Source organism: Gekko japonicus, unplaced genomic scaffold, assembly GCF_001447785.1.
Source record: "Gekko japonicus isolate JY-2015 unplaced genomic scaffold, Gekko_japonicus_V1.1 scaffold1777, whole genome shotgun sequence".
Lineage (NCBI taxonomy): Eukaryota > Metazoa > Chordata > Lepidosauria > Squamata > Gekkonidae > Gekko > Gekko japonicus.
The window spans coordinates 316,066-337,754 of record NW_015166475.1 but is presented as its reverse complement, the minus strand read 5'-3'; the positions used below and the strand labels follow the sequence as shown (position 1 = coordinate 337,754).

At 45.1% G+C, this 21,689-nt stretch overlaps 1 protein-coding gene across 1 annotated transcript in view; it reads right to left on the bottom strand.

The window, feature by feature from the left end:
* Positions 1 to 21,689, bottom strand: part of GRIN2A (glutamate receptor, ionotropic, N-methyl D-aspartate 2A) — a 337,213-nt gene that overhangs the window by 6,813 nt on the left and 308,711 nt on the right. Inside the window, exons 15-16 of the mRNA XM_015412117.1 lie at positions 21,149 to 21,336; positions 1,830 to 2,068 (exon numbers count right to left, since the gene is read on the bottom strand). Coding sequence (XP_015267603.1) covers positions 1,830 to 2,068; positions 21,149 to 21,336 — 427 coding nt within the window. The remainder of the gene's footprint in view (positions 1 to 1,829; positions 2,069 to 21,148; positions 21,337 to 21,689) is intronic.

Below are 21,689 nucleotides of genomic sequence, written 5' to 3'. Positions count from 1 at the left end.
GGGGGGGGGGGGGGGGCAGAGCCATTTGGCAGGCTATTTGCCAAACACAGGCTTGACCTAGACGGATCTCAGTTGGACCCAGAAAGGCCCGACGCCTCACAATTTCAATGAATGTTAACTTCTGTACTAAGATGCTTTTCAAAGCAGCAGAGGAGGACAGGGAAATAGTTGGGCTGACAGGCAATCTTTTTCGGAAGAGAAGACACAGTCTCCCTCATTCCCCACCACCCCTGCCCCGCATGTTGTAATTAGGGATATTATAGCTCCATAGTTCCATTCAATTATTTTTTTCTGTGCGCTTTGGCAACGATGGAATAGCAGAGCCTATTAGCTAATTTAAAAAAGAAAGAAATTGAAAGTGTCCAAAGATTAAGACTAAGCATATTTACAGCTTGCGTTTAAACAAACATTTTTTTGGAAATAAAAATCCATTTATTTATTTTTTCGCAACTGGTTGCATAACTTAAAAAAAACAACACTCCGGCCGTACGAATAACCGACTTCATTTATAATGCAAATTGCGCTTATTGAAGGGGTGCAATTAATTAGGAAGGGGAGTCTAAGATCCTCCAACTTGGTCGTTGAGTGCAAAGAAGAACAGTAGCAAGCTGACGGGCAGGGTTGGAGCCACAGAATGCAGGGAGGAGTCTTGGGGGCAGTGTTCCCTCTAAGTTGAGTGAGTGTGAGCCAGCTCACAGTTTTTTAGCCTCTGACTCACAGATTTTTGCCTTAGCTCAGGAAGGAGGGCTCCAGAGCAAACTAATTTATTCAGGAGCCAAATCGCTCCCTCAAACACTTTAATGCCAGCGGCTCACAAAGTAGAATCCTTGCTCACAAGACTCCACAGCATAGAGGGAGCATTCCATGGGGGTCTACCCCATACTGAGGTCATGAAGCTTGGGTGGGGAGGGGACCTGGTCATCTGTAGGGTGCCCTACCTTTTCCTGCAGCAATTTTTAATCTACTTTTCAAGCCCACCATTTGGACCCCGCATTCCTCAAGGAACGCCTTCTCCCTGCCCCCCCCCATCCCCAGATCAGAAGATAAAGCCCTGCTTCATCCCCGTTCCTCTACTGAAGTTTAAGAACACAGGAACACAAGAAAAGCCAATGTTGGATCAGGCCAATGGCCCATTCAGTACCAAGGGCCATCAGGAGGTCCAGCAGTGGGGCCAGGACACTAGAAGCTCTCCCACTGTTGCCCCCCCCCAGGCACCAAGATGACAGAGCATCACTTGCCCCAGACCAAAGAGTTCCTCTCTATACCTTGTGGCTAATAGCCACTGATGGACCTCTGCTCCATAGGTTTATCTAATTCCCTCTTGAAGCTGTCCCTGCCTGTAGCCGCCGCCACCTCCTGTGGCAGTAAATTCCATGTGTTCAGCACTCTTTGGGTGAAGAAGGACTTCCTTTTATCTGTTCTAACAGATAAAAGCAGAACTTGGTTTGGAGCAGAAGTTCCTTTGGAGCAACACCTGGCCCTCAAAGGTTCCTCCCTACCCTAGGGAATTTGCTAGGCCATCACTCTGCCCTCTGTTTCTTGGCAAGGGAAGATTCCCCACCGCCATCCCAAAAAGACTTCTCATGTTTTCTGGTTTTATAAGGTTAGCCCAGAGATTGGTCTGGAAGTACCCCCATGACAATGTTCACACTCGCTGAGACGGGTGGTATGGGATACAGGCAGCTCTGGAAGAACGACAGCTCCGTAGCCATGGGGGGCATTTGGGGCACTGCCTCCCCACAGATGAGAACTGCCCCTCATGCATTTTTTTAAAATCCAGAATTATTTTTTTTTAAAATAAAAAATTATATTATTAAATCGATACTCACCCTGCTGATGGAAAACAACAGTCCTGGCCGATCAGAGCAGACCCCGGTGAAGCAGAAGCGCAGCTTCCAGTAGAACAGGTGCTCCCACACAAACGTGATCAGGCTGAGCGCCATGGCGGCAGCAAGCATGTAGAAGACGCCCGCCATGTTGTCAATGTCCAGCTGGCTGCTCATGACCTCGTTCTTCTCGTTGTGGCAAATGCCCGTGAGCCACAGGGTCTCCAGCTCCTCCATCTCTCCTAGGAATGGAAACAGGCCCGTGAATGAGGCCCATATATTCAACCAGAGTTGATATTGAGTCTTATAGTTGTGGCAAAATGGAAGTCACAAACAGCCCCTTCTATAGACAACTGGGTAACGGAAATTTGGGACCTATTCATTATGGAAAAGATTACAGATAACATAAAACAAGCAAACCCGTTAATTCATAATTCATATCTCCTAATGAAATGGGAACCCTTCGCAGAGTATGTGACCGCATCTGACACCCAACCACATAACCCGACCAGAGTTCCCTCTAAGCTGAGTTAGTGTGAGCTAGCTCACAGTTTTTTAGCCTCCAGCTCACACGTTTTTGTCTTAGCGCAGGAAGGGATGGCTATAGAGCAAACTAATTTAGACAGTAGCCAAATCACCTGCTCACAACTTGTAATGCTGGTAGCTCACAAAGTAGAATATTTGCTCACAGGACTCCACAGCTTAGAGGGAGCATTGCACCCAACATACCTTAGCTTAATATACACTTAGACAACACTAGAGATGTAAAATTTCCGGAAATTTTGAAGCTCGGGAAAAAACGGAAATTTTCGGAAAAATTGAAAAAAATGCTACATTAGCACTTCTTTTGTCTTTTCTAGATTGAAAGTCATTCTGTTACTTTAGGAACATAAAATATGACTATGGACATTTTTACTTGGCATGAAATTATCACAACTAGCATATTAAAAAATTAGTGTATCCAAACAATTATTACAAACAGAATACCCACCCACATGCAAAAACAAAACTGAAACTTTTTTATTTTCTTCTGACAATCGCACCTCCTAAAGGAAGAAATGCATCTTGTTCTTGCATTGGAGAGTTCAGTTTGTAACCTAGGACTTGCTTGTCCTCAGTGCACAGAAATTAGATCAATCTGATACCATATATATATATATATATATATATATTAGAAATGATTTGGAAAATATTTGAACACCTTGTCTTAAAATATTTATTCATCATGTTAAAATAAAACGTTCCATAATCATTTTTTTTCCCTTTTCTTTTTTCAATTTTTCCAATTTTTCGGGAAAAAACAAAAAAGGCTTCAGGAAAAAAACGGGGGAAAAACGGTTTTTTCCCGAATTTTTTCGGTTTTTTCCCGGGCCTTCACATCTCTAGACAACACCCACCCACTGCGTAGCACCAAAAGCAAGATGTTTGTACATTTGATCTATTAGAAAAGTGGTAATTCCTTGTTTCTGTATTTTGCAGATATTATTCTATGCTGAGGTTGTTGTTGTTTTTTTGTTGTATATGGGTTTGCAAGGGTTACATGCCAATAAAGGTAACCTGACTACTATTAGAAAAGTACAACAATAGACAGGAGTATTCAAGTATTTTTAACTTAATTACTCACAAATTAATAGGCAATGTTGATTAAGAGCAAAGTGTTCATTATTGTTAATGTTGTTACTATTATTATCATATCATAGCTACTTGTGCAATAAGATGACATCTAATCTAATTGCTCCAGCTCCTGCCAACCTAGCAGTTCGAAAGCAAGAAATTGCAAGTAGATAAATAGGTACCACTTCGGTGGGAAGGTAACAGCATTCCGTGCGCCTTGGTGTTTAGTCATGCCGGCCACACGACCATGGAAATGTCTTCGGACAGCGCCGGCTCTTCGGCTTTGAAACTGAGATGAGCACCGCAACCCTAGAGTTGGATTCGACTGGCTTTCGAGCAAGGGAGACCTTTACCTTTACCTTTACCTAATCTAATTGTATTTTACATTGTTTTATCTAAATCTTTGTATATTCTTGAATTATCAATAAAAATTATTAAAACTGAAGAAAAACAAAAGAATGAGGCAACAAGGGCCGGAATGGAGAAACCAAGACAACCCCAGTGGTAAAGCGTGCAACTACCCCACCCCACCCTACCCCACGCACGCACAAACACACATTGTGCACGGCATGACGAGACTTGTGGAAAACTATACTCCAGAAGGTGTCCTTTTAAAAAATTGATTACATTTATATATAACTACAACATGGGGTCGCGAAGAGTCGGACTCGACTGTGCGACTGAACAACAACAACAACATTTTTAACATTGCTTAAATTTAGGCCGCATCGATAACAAAAATCTACCAGAAGAAGCAGTATACATTCATATCTTAAATTGCCAGGTGAAGTACTACCTATATGAATGAATGAGAACACAAGTAAACAATAGAGACAATCACATGTCATTGGTTCAATCATAATATTGCCGTTTTTGCTGCCACTAAGAGATACAAAATGAATTCTTCTCGGATTTGGGGGGATTTTCTTGTCTTGCCAGCCATCTAGGAGAGCTAATTCTGGTTCTAAAAGGTGTCCTTGTACGGTTGTGCAAAGAAATAACAGAATGTTTGTTCTCTAGATCTTGATACAGCGAATGGCGTATTGCTGCCATTATTCAAGATGGCGCCAAGAGCTTCAGCTGGGGGACCTATTGCATTGGCAGTGGAAAGTGCCATCAAGTCGCAGCTGACTTATGGCCACGCCGTAAGGTTTTTAAGGCAAGAGACGGACAGAGGTGGTTTGCCGTTGCCTGCCTCTGCATAGCAACCCTGGACTTCCCTGGTGGTCTCCCATCCAAGAACTAACCAGAGCTGACCCCGCTTAGCTTCCGAGGTTCTGATAAGATCAGGCTAGATTGGGCCATTTAGGTCAGGACAGAGACAGAGAGAGGTGGTCTGTCGTTGCCTGCCTCTGTATAGCAACCTTGGATTTCCTTGGTGGTCTCCCATCCAAGTATTAACCAGGGCCGACCCTGCTTAGCTTCCAAGATCAGACAAGATCGGGCTAGCCTGGGCCATCCAGGTCAAGGCAAGAGACGAACGGAGGTGGTTTGCTCTTGCCTGCCTCTGCGTTGTAACCCTTGGCTTCCTTTTTTTTTTTTTGGTAAACAAATTTTTTATTTTCTCAGGAATACAACATATAAAACATTTCATTCTATCAATTGTCTACCCCATTCCCAGTTCCTCCCCTCCCTCCAATGGCTTCCCACAATGCTTCCACCCCTGCTCCAAATTACTTCATATCATCAACAATATCAGTTTTTCATCATTACAATCTAAAGATAACATCGTTTGACTTAATATTGATCTAAACATATTAAGTTTTGTTTCACATCCCAGTTCTTTTCCAAATAAATTTTAAAGTCATTCCATTCTCCAAAAAACTCATCGTCTTCTTTGTTATTAATTTTTGTTGTAATCTTATCCATTTGTGCCATGAACAGAACTTTTTGTATCCATTCTTCAACCTCTGGTACCTTTTCTGTCTTCCAAAACTGAGCATAAATCATTCTCGCTGTCACTATCAGGTACCAGAGTAAGGTCTTTTTAGTCGTATTGACTTCTTCCATTTTGAGTCCCAAAAGCAGAATTTCCGGTGCTTTTTTAAAAGAACATTTCAGTATTTTTTGCATTTCATTGTGGACTTTTGTCCAAAAGTCTACAGCTTTCTCACAAGTCCACCACATATGATAAAATGAGCCCTCATGCCTCTTACATTTCCAACATTTGTTTGACATATTTTGATTCATATTTGCAATCTTCTTAGGTGTCATGTACCACCTATACATCATCTTATAACAGTTTTCTTTAACATTAGTACATGTCGAGATCTTAATAGAATTTTTCCACAAATATTCCCAGGTTTCCATAGCCACTTCCTTATTCATATTAATAGCCCATTTTAACATTTGTTCTTTAACAGTTTCATCTTCAGTATACCATTTTAACAACACCTTATACATTTTAGAAATATTTTTTCCTCCTCCACTCTCCCATACCTTTTCAATTTCATTTTTTTCCTCTCTAAAACCATAGTTTTTTTTGTCAGATCTAAAAAGATCATAAATCTGCATATATTTCAACCACTCATATTCATATTCAATTTCATTCTGCTTTTTCATTACCCACTCTGTTCCCTCTTTTTTAATTAAATCTCTATATGGCAACCAGTCTCTACCTCGCTGTCTTGAGTAAGATATCAACACTTCTACTGGTACAATCCACAATGGTCTTAAGTCACTCTGGTACTTCTTATATCTTGTCCATACCATATACAAAGCTTTTCTCACCAAGTGAAGTTTAAAAAAACTGTCCATTTTTATCTTGTCATACCATAAATATGCATGCCAGCCAAATCTACAATCATGCCCTTCCAACCCCAACAATCTGTCATTTTCAAGCTTCACCCATTGATCCATCCATGTTAGACAAACCGCTTCATAATATAGTCTAAGATTTGGCATTTGTAGACCTCCTCTTTCTTTGGCATCACAAAGTATTTTCATTTTGATCCTTGGTTTCTTGCCTGCCCAAACAAATTTTGACAACTCTTGTTGCCACTTGGCCAACAAATCCGTTTTATGCAGAATTGGTATTGTTTGGAACAGGAACATCAAACGTGGTAGGACATTCATTTTTATAACTGATATTCTTCCCATCAGTGATAAGTTCATTTTATCCCATTTCTTAAAATCTTGAGTCAGCTTAGTCCATAATTTCTCATAATTATTCTTATATAGGTCTATATTTTTTGCCGTTAATTCAATTCCAAGGTATTTTGTTTTTTTAACTACTTCACATTGTACCAGTTCTTGTAGTTCCACTTGTTTTTGTTTGATCATATTTTTACATATAAGTTTTGTTTTATTCTTATTCACGTAAAAACCGGCCAATTCTCCAAACTCCTTTATTTTTTGAAAAAGCAATGTCAATTTTTCTGTTGGGTTTTCCACCATAAACATTACATCGTCTGCAAATGCTCGATATTTGTATTGGTGTCCTTTATGTGTCAAGCCCTTTATTTCTTGATCGCACTGTATTTTTTGTAAAAGTATTTCCAATACCCAGATAAATAATAACGGTGATAACGGACAACCTTGCCTTGTTCCTTTCTGTACTTTGAAGTTATCTGTCAGTTCTTTATTCACATTTATTTTAGCTCTTTGTTCAGAATAGATAGCTTCAATACAATTTCTAAAATGTTGTCCCGCTTCAATCTTTTCCATCATCTGGTGCATAAAATTCCAATTAAGATTGTCAAAAGCTTTTTCTGCATCAACAAACAGAAAAGCTACTTCTTTTTCTGGGTGCTTTTCATAATATTCAATTGCGTCCATTACTATTCTTACATTGTCTCTAATCTGCCTTTTGGGTAAAAAACCCGCTTGATCTTCAGAAATTACCGTTTGTAAATAGTTTTTCACCCTTTCTGCAATAATTTTTGCAAAGATTTTATAACCCTTGGCTTCCTTGGTGGTCTCCCATGCAAGTAATAACCATGGCCAACCTCATTTGGCAGCCAAGATCCAATCAGATTGACCAGCCTGGGTCACGTTAGCGCATTACACATGTGAAGACCCCTTTCCATGTATGCCTGCAGTCTCCATCTTCCCTACTGTGGCAGTTCCATACATCTTTATTTATCTTAAACGCTGCAAACTTGGCAAAGCCCAGTAAATCGGTCGCCTCCCCATCGCCCACATAGGCCTCCCTTGCACAACATGGTGTGCCTTCTGGTGTCCAACGAAGCCGATGGGCAGTAGGTTCAGGACACACAAAGGAACTACTACTTTACACACAGAGCGATTAAAATGTCGAATTCACTGCCAGAAGCTGTAGTGGTGGCCACAGGAATAAACAGCTCTGAAAGGGGATTAGACTGATTCTTGGAGGATAAGTCCATCAGTGGCTACTAGGCCTGGTGACTGAGGGGAACCTCCACCTCTTGAGTCCCAGAGTCAGGAGGCAACATCAGGAGAAGGCCTCGGCCTCTCTGCCCTGTTGTTGGCCCTCCAGGGGAACTGGTTGGCCCCTTTGTGATACAGGATGCTGGACTAGATGGACCCTCACTGGTCTGATCCAGCAGGGCTCTTCTTATGTTCTCAGGAAGACCTTGTGCCTCTCTGCTCTGTTGTTGGCCCTCTAGAGGAGCTCGTTGGCCCCTTTGTGATACAGGATGCTGGACTAGATGGACCCTCACTGGTCTGATCCAGCAGGGCTCTTCTGAGGTTCTGAGGTTCTGATGACTACCTCTCCTTCCTAATAGACAGCAGTCATGGGTGGCTGACAGACAAAAGATCAAAATTAGGACAGCAGCAGTGCAAAAATAATCGAAACCGAACAAGTGGCAGCGGCCCAACCACAACCAGCCAGGACATCGGCCATGAAAAGAGCCATAAAATAACGGCCCCAGCATCAATAAAGCCATAAATAAAAAAGCAGAACGGCCTCAGTTCAGGACTCTCTCTCGCGCACAATCACAGGTTTGGATATCTTTTGGTTTTGCAAGTCGCGAATTCAAATTCTTATAAGGACATAAGAACAGAAGAGAAGCCGATGTTGGATCAGGCCAATGGCCCATCCAGTCCAACACACTGTGTCACACAGTGGTCAAAAAATACCCAGTGCCATCAGGAGGTCAGCAGGGCTCTTCTTATGTTCTCAGGAAGACCTTGTGCCTCTCTGCTCTGTTGTTGGCCCTCTAGAGGAGCTCGTTGGCCCCTTTGTGATACAGGATGCTGGACTAGATGGACCCTCACTGGTCTGATCCAGCAGGGCTCTTCTGAGGTTCTGAGGTTCTGATGACTACCTCTCCTTCCTAATAGACAGCAGTCATGGGTGGCTGACAGACAAAAGATCAAAATTAGGACAGCAGCAGTGCAAAAATAATCGAAACCGAACAAGTGGCAGCGGCCCAACCACAACCAGCCAGGACATCGGCCATGAAAAGAGCCATAAAATAACGGCCCCAGCATCAATAAAGCCATAAATAAAAAAGCAGAACGGCCTCAGTTCAGGACTCTCTCTCGCGCACAATCACAGGTTTGGATATCTTTTGGTTTTGCAAGTCGCGAATTCAAATTCTTATAAGGACATAAGAACAGAAGAGAAGCCGATGTTGGATCAGGCCAATGGCCCATCCAGTCCAACACACTGTGTCACACAGTGGTCAAAAAATACCCAGTGCCATCAGGAGGTCCAGCAGTGGGGCCGGGACACTAGAAGCCTGCTTCTTCCTCAGACATGATGGATATTCACCGACCATCTGACTCAGGGAGGGATTCCAGAAGGCAGCTGTCGCTTAACCGATACAAGTTCGTTGTCATTTATTTGTATGGGGGGGGGGGATATTGGATTGCTTTTGAGCCAGTCTGGAATGCTAATGAGGACCTGGGATAATTATGGATTAAGTAAAATCGTGCCTCTGCTAAAACCATAAATGCTGCCGAGTTTTGTTGTATAAACAGAGGAGGCAGCCGGAAGATTCCCGTCTTTTGTTGCAAGGCTGGTGTAATTAAGGGGAGGGGGGAAAGGAGCCATTCAAATCAGGACAAAGAGTAAATCTCTCATAGCTTCTGGGGAAGAAGAAAATTAAGTTGTGGGAGAACTCTTTTTTTTTTTAATAAAAGAAATTGTTGCATTCGTCGCCGCTCCCACCTTGCGGCTATCGTCTCTTGCGAGGGCCACAGGGTCTCCGAATGAAAAGCCAAATTAAGAGAATGCGGCATCCAGAATTAAAGCAAAAGTCCCGAAGGTTCAATTATTATTATTTTTTTTACAAAATGTAATACATTCATTTGGGATTCTTCCCCCCTCCCCTTGCATGCCTCCTGGCTTGGAAAGCAGCCTTCTGTTTTATTTATGCTTCCAAAGCTTTCTTTGACACCACCGGCTTTCAAAGGAAGAAACATGAAAAGAGTGGCGGTGTTTACTTTATTGCTACGGTTTTGCAAAACGCTATCGTGAAGACAGGAGGGGTTTACTACTACGGGGGTGTCGCCCGAGTTTGTGGGCTCTATCCCTGCCATCTTCTGCACAAGGCACTGATCACAATGCTGAAGAAAGACCTTTCACCTGCTGAGACTTCAGAAGGAGCATACGGGACCACAGACCAATGTCCTGCCACTGTATATGGCAGAGTGCCAGCACCCACCAAGTGCTTTCAGAGAGTGGGTGCATTCAGACGGGGCATTTGCAACGGTATACGTGCCGGTTGGAATCGGTGTACTTACCGGTGTTCACACAGCGAACATCTGCCTTCCGTCCCTAACCGTTGCAAAGAGCTTTAAACCGTTGTATTCTGCCACTAGGTCCCCAAGTGGTGGTATCCTGAGTGTAACGGTTGTAATCGCTTTACCCCCCAACTGATCGCTCTCCAACGTTGTAGAGCCACTTCCGTTCGGAAGCCTGAGGCTTCCGATTTTTGCCCACCATTTTTTTTTAGGTCGGCGATATGCGCTTGAGCAAAGCTTCACCCTGGCGTTTGTTTGTTTGTTTGTTTTTTTAAAGGTCCTTAGTTTAACTTTTAGAGGAGTCCGGGACCTCAGGGAGGCCACTTTGCTCTTTAAACTTTAAATGTAAGACGGGGTGTTTTGCGCATGCATGAAGATCACCATTCTCTGGATGGCTGCCTATGCGCATGCACAAACTGAGGTGTTTTTTTTTAAAAAAAAAAACACCGATGCCCTCTGCGTGTGAACGGGCATACAGCGATGGGCTCTGCAGACTGGAGGTAAGTGTGATTGCATTTCAGCCGGCATATAAATCGAATTAATTAATTAAATAAATAAATAAACTGCACTGGTTCCAACCGGTACAGTTTATGCCGGCTGAAACGCCCCGTCTGAACGCACCCAGTGGGTAGGACCATGTGTGGCTTCTGACTGGCCACACATGGTCCCACCCACACAATTTAGGTTCCTGATTCGCCACTGGAAAGTTCATCGACTGTGCAGATTTTTTTAAAAGTTGCTTTGGCAGCCGCCGCCAACACAGCACAAGAATCTTCGTTGTGCGACTGAAGGCAACCCGTGGTGGCCATTTTGTGGCTGGGTCCGCCTCCCAAAGCGGCCATTTTGTGGTAGCCATTTTGTGGCTGAGCCCACCACGATGTGTCAGAATTCCAACGATGTCCACAGGCTCAAAAAGAGTGAACCCTAGAGCACCGCCTCCAACACAATGACCTCACTTCCGGTTTCAGGCCAGATGTGACATCATGCAGTGACCACAGTGCCAAGGATCTTATCCCCGTGTCCCCCAGTGCTCCGGCCGGGGTACCAGCTACAGCCGGCGACCTCAGTTCAACCCCTCCCCTTACTGTCAGCAGCTCTCTGAGAAAGTCGAGATACCAGATCTAGGATCCCTCTTGGAGGAGACAGTTATCTGTGCCATTTTCTGCACAAACTGCTCTGGACTTTTGTTCCGACATAAAAATGACTGGTCAAGATAGGTAACCAAGTTAGTCTGTCTGTAGCAGTAGAAAAGAGCGAGAGTCCAATAGCAAGAAGAAGAAGAAGAGGAGGAGGAGGAGGAGGAGATTGTCTGGGTTCAAGAAAGATGTGTCTTCAAAATACTTATTTAACCCCCCCCCCCCAATCTGTACAAACTGTACATTCAAACTTCTCTTTCTTCTCCTGAGCCACGGCTTCTGGAAAACACCATGACCTTTCTTCCTCCCCTCAACTACCGAAGTCATTCCCGCCTCCTCTAATATACGAAGTGTGCTCTTCTCTTCCACCTCCGTATCGACAAGTCAGCCTCGATTCTCAGGTAAACAAGCCGAGGTCAAGATCTAACAAGGCACCTGCTCTCTTCACAACCAGGATGGAATGAATCACCATCAATCCAATTTCCTCCCGTGTTTTTCATATTCCACAAGTCTGGAGAGACGATCACAACACAAGTCACGAGTTCACAGCGGACCTCTGCACTAGGGAAAAAAGTCACCTGAGGCAAGGAGACAGCAGACTTTTTCGGTAACCAGGCCCATAGCGACGGTGGGGCTTTTGGGGGGTTCTGCCCTCTTTCTTAAAGGCACAGCCCCACAAGAATTTCTCATGTAAATGCTTTCCTCAATCACTTAAAAACATTTTTTTAAAAAGGCATGCGCTCCTTTAAGCAGAGTGGGGTGGTGCAGTTGACTCATTCCCGCACTGAGCCCAGGGGGTTGGAGTAGGTGACCTCTAGGATCCCTTCTAAGTCTGTGTCAAGAAACTGGTCCCCCTTAAGAGAGTTTTCCTGCCTAAGTGTTAGCTGTCTTGACTATAGAAGTCCTCGCCCCCACCTGCCAGCTTGTTCTCAGAATTGTTGCTTCTGGTGGCAGAAGTGATGAACTCGCAGCAGCTGAGAACTGTCCTCTCAAGTGGTTGTTTGTTGTTGTTCAGTCGCACAGCCGAGTCTGACTCTCCGCGACCCCATGGACCAGGTCACACCAGGCCCTCCTGTCTTCCGCCGTCCTCTGAAGTTTGCTCAATTTCATGTTCGTTGCATCTATGACACTGTATGACCATCTCATCCTTTGCCGTCCCTGTCTTCTTTGACCTTCAGTCTTTCCCAGCATCAGGGTCTTCTCCTCCAGTGAGTGCTCCCTTCTCATTGGGTGGCCAAAGTATTTGAGCTTCAGTTTCATTACCTGGCCTTCCAGGGAACAGTCAGGGTTGATTTCTTTGAGGATTGACTGATTTGATCTTCTTGCAATCCAAGGGACTCTCAAGAGTCTTCTCCAGCACCACAGTTCAAAAGAATCTATCCTTCGGCGCTCGGCCTGCCTTATAGTCCAACTCTCACAAGCCGTCAACCACTTGATACTGTCCAAGAAAACCCCATGGACAGTATCAAGTGGTTGACGGCTTGCAATGGAGAGATCTCTCCTGATTAACAGCTTTCTGTTGGCTCAATAGCTTTTCTTTCTGCACTGAGAACTTCAGGCCCCACTGGAAAGAAACACTGCCCCACAAGCCACAACATCCTGGCTACGGGCATGTTGCCAACACTGGGCTGGAGTCCGGGGAAGGTGGGGCTTGGGAAGGGTGCTCAGCGGGGATGTGATGAAACAGAGTCCACCGTCCAAAGCAGCCACTTTCTCCAGAGGAAGTGACTTCTGTCCAATGCCCCCTCTAAGCGGTGGAGGTCTTGTGAGCAAAAATTCTACTTTGTGAGCTACTGGCATTAAACTTGTGAGCGAGTGATTTGGCTGCTGTGTAAATCAGTTTGCCTTGGAGCCATCCCTTCCTGAGCCGAGACAAAAAGGTGTGAGCCGGAGGCTAAAAAACTGTGAGCTAGCTCACACTCACTCAGCTTAGAGGGAACACTGGTACCAGCTGGATCTTAGGAAAAACGTTTTGACAGTCAGAGTTGCTCCACAGTGCAATCGGCTGCCTGGGGGGGGGTGAGCTCCCCCTGACTGGCAGTCTTTAAGCAGCGGCGGGACAAACATTTGTCAAAGGTGATCTAGGCCAGGGGTGTCAAACATACGGCCCGGGGGCCAGATCAGGCCCCCGGAGGGCTTCTATCAGGCCCACAGTGGGACTGGCTGTCTTCTGCTGCTTCTTCTAGTTCTGCTGCTGCTGCGTCATCGTAGGTTTGCAGCTTACAGATACACACCTGAACAGCATACTCAAGACGGCAACAGCACAGGCATTTTGATGCAATGATTCAGAGGAAGATGTGTCAGTTATCACTGTTAAATAAACAAAACATTGCAAGAGTGCTGATGTTTTAAGCACATTTTTATTTTAAGTAAAGAAACCCGCTTTGCGTTTGTGTCCTTTATAAAGTTTATATCTCCGCTACCTGGCATTACATTTTATGACACACATGGCCTGGCCCAACTATTTATTTATTTATTAATTTATTTATTTATTTCGATTTATAGCCCGCCCTCCCCACAAAAGTGGGCTCAGGGCGGGTCACAGACAGGCATACACCCACACATAAAAACATTTTTAAAACCATTTAAACATTATATGACATTACAAAATTACATATATAAAGTGCTCCAGATATTCCACAAAGATGACGAACTTACTGCTGCTCTACTAGCTCAGTGTACTCTGTTCCGGACAATGCCTCATGTATGTCAGATCTGGCCCTCATAACAAATGAGTTCGACATCCCTGGTCTAGGTTGATCCTGCATTGAGCAGGGGGTGGGACTAGATGGCCTCTAGAGACCCTTCCTACTCTGTGATTCTGTGATTCTAAATTTTGGCAGCTCCACCTAGCAAGGGCAAGGCTACGGACAGGCCACACTCTCTGTTGATCAACCAGAAAAGCCCCCCCCCCCCGAACCCAGAACTCAGCTTAAGAAGCCCATAGGGTTGCCAGCCTCCAGATGGGGCCTGGAGATCTCCCAGAATTACAACTGACCTCCAGATGAAAGAGGTCATTTCCCCCGTTTCAGTGGCTTGACTCTATGACATCCCATCTCTGCTGAGCTCCCTTCTCTCTCAAACCTCCCCTTCCCCAAGGCTCCGCCACAAAATCTCCAGTAATTTCCCAACCTGGAGCTGGCAACCCCACATAACCCCGAAGGGCTGTCCTATATAGGGAAGAAGAAGAAGAAGAGAGAGATTGGATTTATACCCCGCCTTTCACTTGGAATCTCAGAGCGGCTTACAAACTCCTTTCCCTTCCCCTCCCCACAACAGACACCCTGTGAGGTGGGTGGGGCTGAGAGAGCTCTGGCACAAACTGCTCTTTTTCAAGGACAGCTGTGCCAGAGCTTGTGACTGACCCAAGGTCATCCAGTAGCTGCAAGTGGAGGAGTGGGGGAATCAAACCCGGTTCTCCCAGATTAGAGTTCACGCACTTAACCACTACACCAAACTGGGGATGGTGCGGAGTTGTTTTCTGTTGCCCCAGAAGGTCAGACCAGAACCAACGGGTTGAAATTAAATCAGAAGAGCTTTCGGCTCAATGTCAGGAAGAACTTCCTGACCGTTAGAGTGGTTCCTTAGTGGAACAGGCTTCCTCGGGAGGCGGTGGGCTCTCCTTTTTTGGAGGTTTCCAAACAGAGGCTGACAGCGATGCTGACTGTGTGAATGTGGGCAGAACGCGAGAGGGAGGGCAGGAAGGGTTGCTTCAGTGCTTAGGTCTTGTGGCCCTTTCTGACAAGGCCTGGGAAATGCTGACCGCCATTTTGGTGTCAGGAAGGAATTTTCCTCATGGCTAGATTGGCCCAGGGATCCTGGAGGTTTTTTTGCCTTCCTCTGGGCACAGAGCAGAGGTCACTGGCAGTGTTCCCTCTAAGCTGAGTGAGTGTGAGCTAGCTCACAGTTTTTTAGCCTCCGGCTCGCACATTTTTGTCTTCGCTCAGGAAGGGATGGCTCCAGAGCAAACTAATTTATGAAGCAGCCAAATCGCTCGCTCACAATTTTAATGCCAGGAGCTCGCAAAGTAGAATTTTTGCTCACAAGACTCCACAGCTTAGAGGGAGCATTGGTCACTGGGGTAGTGGGGGGGAAGGTAATTGTGAATGTCCTGCATTGAGCAGGGGGTTGGACGACACGACCCTTGAAGCCCCTTTCAGCTCCCCGTTTCTAAGCGCAATGCTCCGAGCGGAACACTAGCAAAAGCACGCAGCTGCCGCCACTGTGGACATTTTAAAAGGAACAGCCTCCCGTCCTCTGCCTGGATCAAAACAACACAATTATCCCATTAGGGAGGCCACCTCAGACTGGCCGGCTTCGGAAACGTCTCCTCCTTGGCACCAAACTGCCTGTGTAATAACAGCTTTAAAAGAACGATTCACAAGCCAACTGCTGTCTACAGCCCGGCATGACCCCGCTCTTCAGGCCTGGATAAGCGGGGGCTACTAAGCGTGACTCCCAAGACGAGAGTCCCTCGGCCGCCAACGCCCGGCGCACTCCCACGCCCCCTCTTCCTGGGCCCGCTGCTTAAGATCGGTAGAAACAACAACAAAAAAGAAATCATTGGAAATCGGGTCATGCTCAGCCTTAAATACAGAGCCGGGTAAAAAATTAATCAGATTGCAAATGGCCATTGGCGCAACCGAGCGTCTCTGCCTGTATCCGAGCGACCATCTGCAGGGCACAGAAATGCTTACGAATCTCTCGCCCGTGCTCCTTCGACCTGGAAATCTCCCTTCCCTGGTATGCCTCAAAACTGTGCTTCTGTGTCCTCCCCTTTCCCTGCTTCCTCCTCTCTCTTTCTTCACACCAGGCCCATAGCTACCGTGGGGCATCTTGCCCCCCCCCCGGCTCACCACCCAGGCAGCCCAACTTCCCATCCATCCATCCAGTTCATTTTATTTTTTTCCCCACTTGTGCTACAGCGACGCCAAGCCGAGCCGTCGCCCTGCCCTGCCTCTCACCTGTCTTTCTCTCGTCGCTTCTATCAACAACAACAACAACAACAACAACAACAACAACAACAACAACAACAACAATAATAATAATAATAACAACAACAACAACAACAACAACAACAACAACAACAACAACAACAACAACAACAACAACAACAACAACAACAACAACAACAACAACAACAACAACAACAACAACAACAACAACAACAACAACAACAACAACAACAACAATAATAATAATAATAATAATAATAATAATAATAATACTTTCGATTTATTGATCACTCTTTCTCCCATCTATCTACCCATCTATCTACCCATCTACCCATCTACCCATCTACCTACCTACCTACCTACCTACCTATCTATCATCTATCTATCTATCTATCTATCTATCTAATCCATCCATCCATCCATCCATCCATCCATCCATCCATCCATCCATCCATCCATCCATCCATCCATCCATCCATCCATCCATCCATCCATCCATCCATCCATCCATCCATCCATCCATCCATCCATCCATCCATCCATCCATCCATCCATCCATCCATCCATCCATCCATCCATCCATCCATCCATCCATCCATCCATCCATCCATCCATCCATCCATCCATCCATCCATCCATCCATCCATCCATCCATCCATCCATCCATCCATCCATCCATCCATCCATCCATCCATCCATCCATCCATCCATCCATCCATCCATCCATCCATCCATCCATCCATCCATCCATCCATCCATCCATCCATCCATCCATCCATCCATCCATCCATCCATCCATCCATCCATCCATCCATCCATCCATCCATCCATCCATCCATCCATCCATCCATCCATCCATCCATCCATCCATCCATCCATCCATCCATCCATCCATCCATCTATCTATCTAGTACTGCTCATACAACTATCACCTTAAGCAGAAATCAGAACCAAAGAAAATATTTTAAAAGACCTCACTCAGTATTATTTCTCCAGTCGGGGATGCAACATCTCCTGGTGACTCCAGGCCCCAAAGATGCCAGATTTGCAGCAACCAGGGCCAGGGCCTTTTCGATGGCAGCTCCTTCCTGGTGGAACGAGCTCCCGGGGGAGATCCGGAGCTCCCGGAGGAGATCCGGGCCCTGCGGGACCTTGCGCAGTTCCGCAGGGCCTGTAAGACAGAGCTTTTCCACCAGGCTTTCGTGTAGGAGCCGCCACCGCTGCACCGCCACCACCAACTAGGCTGGGTAACATCGGAGAGTGAGATGGCCCTGTGACAATGAACGACAGCGCTGCCTGGAACCGATAGCACCGACCTGGGACCATCACCATCAGGATGCCATCTTGTGACTGAAGACCTTTTTTGAGACATCCAGAGCACCTTGGATTGTTATAAATTGACTATAAATGATTGTTTTATTGTATTTTTAACTGTTTTAACCATTGGCATACGTGCCCAGTTTGTGAACCCCCCTGAGCCCGCTCGCGGGGAGGGAGGGCTACAAATCTCATAATAAATAAATAAAATAAATAAATATTTGATTACTGTGCCTATGGATTTTGCCACGGAGAGGGTGGCACGATCACTGGTATCCGATAGTAGCCGTGACACCTGGGCTCGCACATTTAGCAGTTCCAGATCTTTAAGTAAAGGGGTAACCAAAGTAGCCCTCAACTCATCGAATGTAGGGCACACCATAATCATAGGTTCGATGGTTTCGATTGTATGATATGAGCATCTGCATGTTCTATTGCATGTTCTACGTTCTATTTATCAATGCAATGAACATGAAATTAAGCAAACTATGGAGCACAACAGAAGACAGGAGGGCCTGGCGTGATGTGGTCCATGGGGTCGCGACGAGTCGGACTCGGCTGTGCGACTGAATAACAACAACATGTTCTATTAGAGTATGATACTTTATTATATCTGCCCTCCAAAACCGCCGAGGGAAGAACGTTCAGTCTCACCAAAGTAAAAGCTCTTCTTAGTTTTGGGACTGTCAGTCGATAAAAATATTTCGGCAGTTGCATCGGGAGGGCGATTCCCAAATGGAGTGTCGAACATACCCTGCACGCCCTGATAGACGTACTTGTAACATCCAATTTCCTTACAGATTTTTTAATTTGTCTTCTAATGTCCTTAGTTTCTGTATTTTTAAATCATATCACTTGTTATTCCCAGGCATTTCATTTTCTTTCCCTATAGTTGATCCCATTGGCTGTAATGTGTATCTGCCTGGATAAGCCCAAGTAGAGTAGATCCTCCCTAAGGTTTTAAAACCTTTAAAGACAAATACTTTAATCCAAGCCCTTTCTCTCGTCACTTTTAAAAAACTTTTACTCTCTTGTCGCTCTTGACACAGCCTGGGTGTGTGTGTGTGTGTGTGCAGGGGTGCCCCCCCGACTTATTTAAATGCCCCCGGAAGTCAAAAATCCTAGCTACAGCCCTGCTCCACACCAAACACTTCCTAAAATGTACCCATTCTTCAATTATTGGGGAGGTATAGTGAATCAGCATGGGACACGATATGCATATCTTTTCACTGTGCTTCATCTTTCGGCTCTGCTCCTGCAGAGTGCAGGGGGTTGGACTAGATGACCTGCAAGATCCCTTCCAATTCTAACATTCTATGATTATAGGAATCAATGGTGGGCACCCCACACAGAAAGGGGTGGGGCAAACAGATCTACAAAACTAACAGCTGACAACGGCTCCCGAGAATCTAAGCGTATACCGCACAGGGAATAAATCAGAGAATCTTCATTGGCGCCCAGCAGGGAAGAGAGCTCCAGCTGTTTTGTTTATATTGTTAGTTATTCCCCTGCGCAACACAAACAGCAAATGGCAAACATAACGACGTAAATTAAATCAGTTTTAAAACTGTCCACGAGGGTGCACGGAAAGACACCCTGTCCACTAAGGGTCCTTCCAGTTCACAGACCTTCTCTGAACACTTGCTCAGCTTGTCATAATAATGGGCATTTTGATGGCATATGGTATAATAACCACAAATAACACTATGGGGCAATTTGAGCATCCTTTCTTTCACGGACGTTCTCAGTCTAATTTACAGAAATGATAAGACAAAAAAAAAACTGTGCAAAAGGACGCTAAGAATAGAACAGAATAATAAAACAATTTACTAATGAGCAACAACAATATAACTGGTAGTAATTCAACTAGGAATACTACATATGTAGTATTTACAAAAATCCAACAGGTAAATCCACAATTTTATCAATAATCCAACAGGTTATCAATAATCCAACAGGTTTTCAACAATCCAACAGGTAAGTCTACAATTTTTTGATAATACAACAGGTAAGTCTACAATGAACCTAGTAGTAATTCAACTAAGAATACTACATATGCAGTGTTTACAAAAATCCCACAGGTGAGTCCACTATTTTTACAGGTAAATTTTCAACAATCCAACAGGTAAATCTGCAATATTATTAATCCAATAGGTAAATCTACAATGGATGACGAAGACTCTGGATTTCAGAACTTCGTTTCGAAAAGTCTTCCTCAGTAGAACTCTTTAAGCACTCATCAAATGCTTAGAACTCTTTAAGCACTCATCAAATGCTTAGAAGGTAAACCTCAGCAAAACAGCTTTCCAAATTGTAATGAAAAATATCGATAGGGCAGCCAGTCAATATTCATAGGGGGAAATCTCCAAAGTCTTATGTTGCTGGTTGAATTACTACTAGGTTCATTGTAGACTTACCTGTTGCATTATCAAAAAATTGTAGACTTTCCTGTTGGATTGTTGAAAACCTGTTGGATTATTGATAAAATTGTGGATTTACCTGTTGGATTTTTGTAAATACTACATACGTAGTATTCCTAGTTGAATTACTACCAGTTATATTGTTGTTAGGTAAAGGTAAAGGTTCCCTTGCTCGAAAGCCAGTCGAGTCCGACTCTAGGGTTGCGGTGCTCATCTCTGTTTCAAAGCCGAAGAGCCAGCACTGTCCGAAGACGTTTCCGTGGTCATGTGGCCGGCATGACTAAACACCAAGGCGCACAAAACACTGTTACCTTCCCACCAAAGTGGTACCTATTTATCTCCTTGCAATTTCTTGCTTTCGAACTGCAAGGTTGGCAGGAGCTGGAACTAGAGATGGGAGCTCACTCCGTCATGCGGCACACCCGGGTCTCGAACTGCTGAACTACTGACCTTCCACAGCCTGCAGTTCAGCATCTTAACCACTTGAGCCACTCATTAGTAAATTGTTTTATTATTCTGTTTTATTCTTTATTTTATTTTATTTATACCCCGCCCTCCCCGCATTGCGGGCCCAGGGCGGCTTACAACAATAGGTACGTAGTGTGATAAAACAACAATAAAACAATTTAAAACACTTAATAAATGGGCCACGCCCAAGGATCCCACGTGACTCAAACCCTCTCTCCCTATTGCACAACCCCAGGGGAGGTTACTGTGGCCTCCTGATGTTAATGCCACATTGGCTTCCGGTGGCGCTGTAACAGGCCCCATTGGTGGTAGTGGTGGCGGTGGCGGCTCCTATCCGAAAGCCTGGCGGAAGAGCTCCGTCTTGCAGGCCCTGCGGAACTGCAGCAGGTCCCGCAGGGCCCTGATCTCCTCTGGGAGCTCATTCCACCAGATAGGAGCCGCCACCGAAAAGGACCTAGCCCTAGTGGCCACAAGCCTGGCCTCTTTCGGGCCCGGGATCGCGAGACGGTGTAGCGACCCCGACCGAAGTGCTCTCTGGGGTCTATGTGGGGCAAGGCAGTCCCTTAGGTATGCTGGACCCTGGCCATGTAGGGCTTTAAATAAAATAAAATTCTTAGCGTCCTTTTGCACAGATTTTTTGGTCTTATCATGTTTACTATGTAATTGCTGATTGTTAACTTACCGAAATGACATGTCGTTTCACAAATGACCCAAGACTGCCAAGAGAAAGGAAGGCTTACCATCTCCCACGAACTGCAGGAGGGCCAGGTCGATTGGCCTCTTCCACGGCGACCCTTTCTGCAGAGCGATGCCGTAGCCAGTGGTGGCGAAGATGTACCCGCTGCCAATCGTCACCAGCTTACATCCTTCGTCCCGCCCGGCCTTGTAGTTCAGCACCGCCGCATCGTAGATGAACGCGTCCAGCTTCCTGAAATCAAAGACAGTGTCTTACAAATCAAAACCAGAATGGTGGGTGAGCAAACTTCCCTTATCCCCTCGATGCTGGAGGACTTCAGAAAAATTATTTGATCAGCACATTCAAAGATACACAGCGGCTGAGAGGAAAGCTAGCCCTGTTGGAGGGTAAAGCAGGGTGGGCACGAGGCAAATTAGGATTCATCTATTCTGTGAGGAACCACAGCTTAATGGCAGAACACAGAAGAAGAAGAAGAAGAAGAAGAAGAAGAAGAAGAAGAAGAAGAAGAAGAAGAAGAAGAAGAAGAAGAAGAAGAAGAAGAAGAAGAAGAAGAAGAAGAGGAGGAGGAGGAGGAGGAGCAGAGC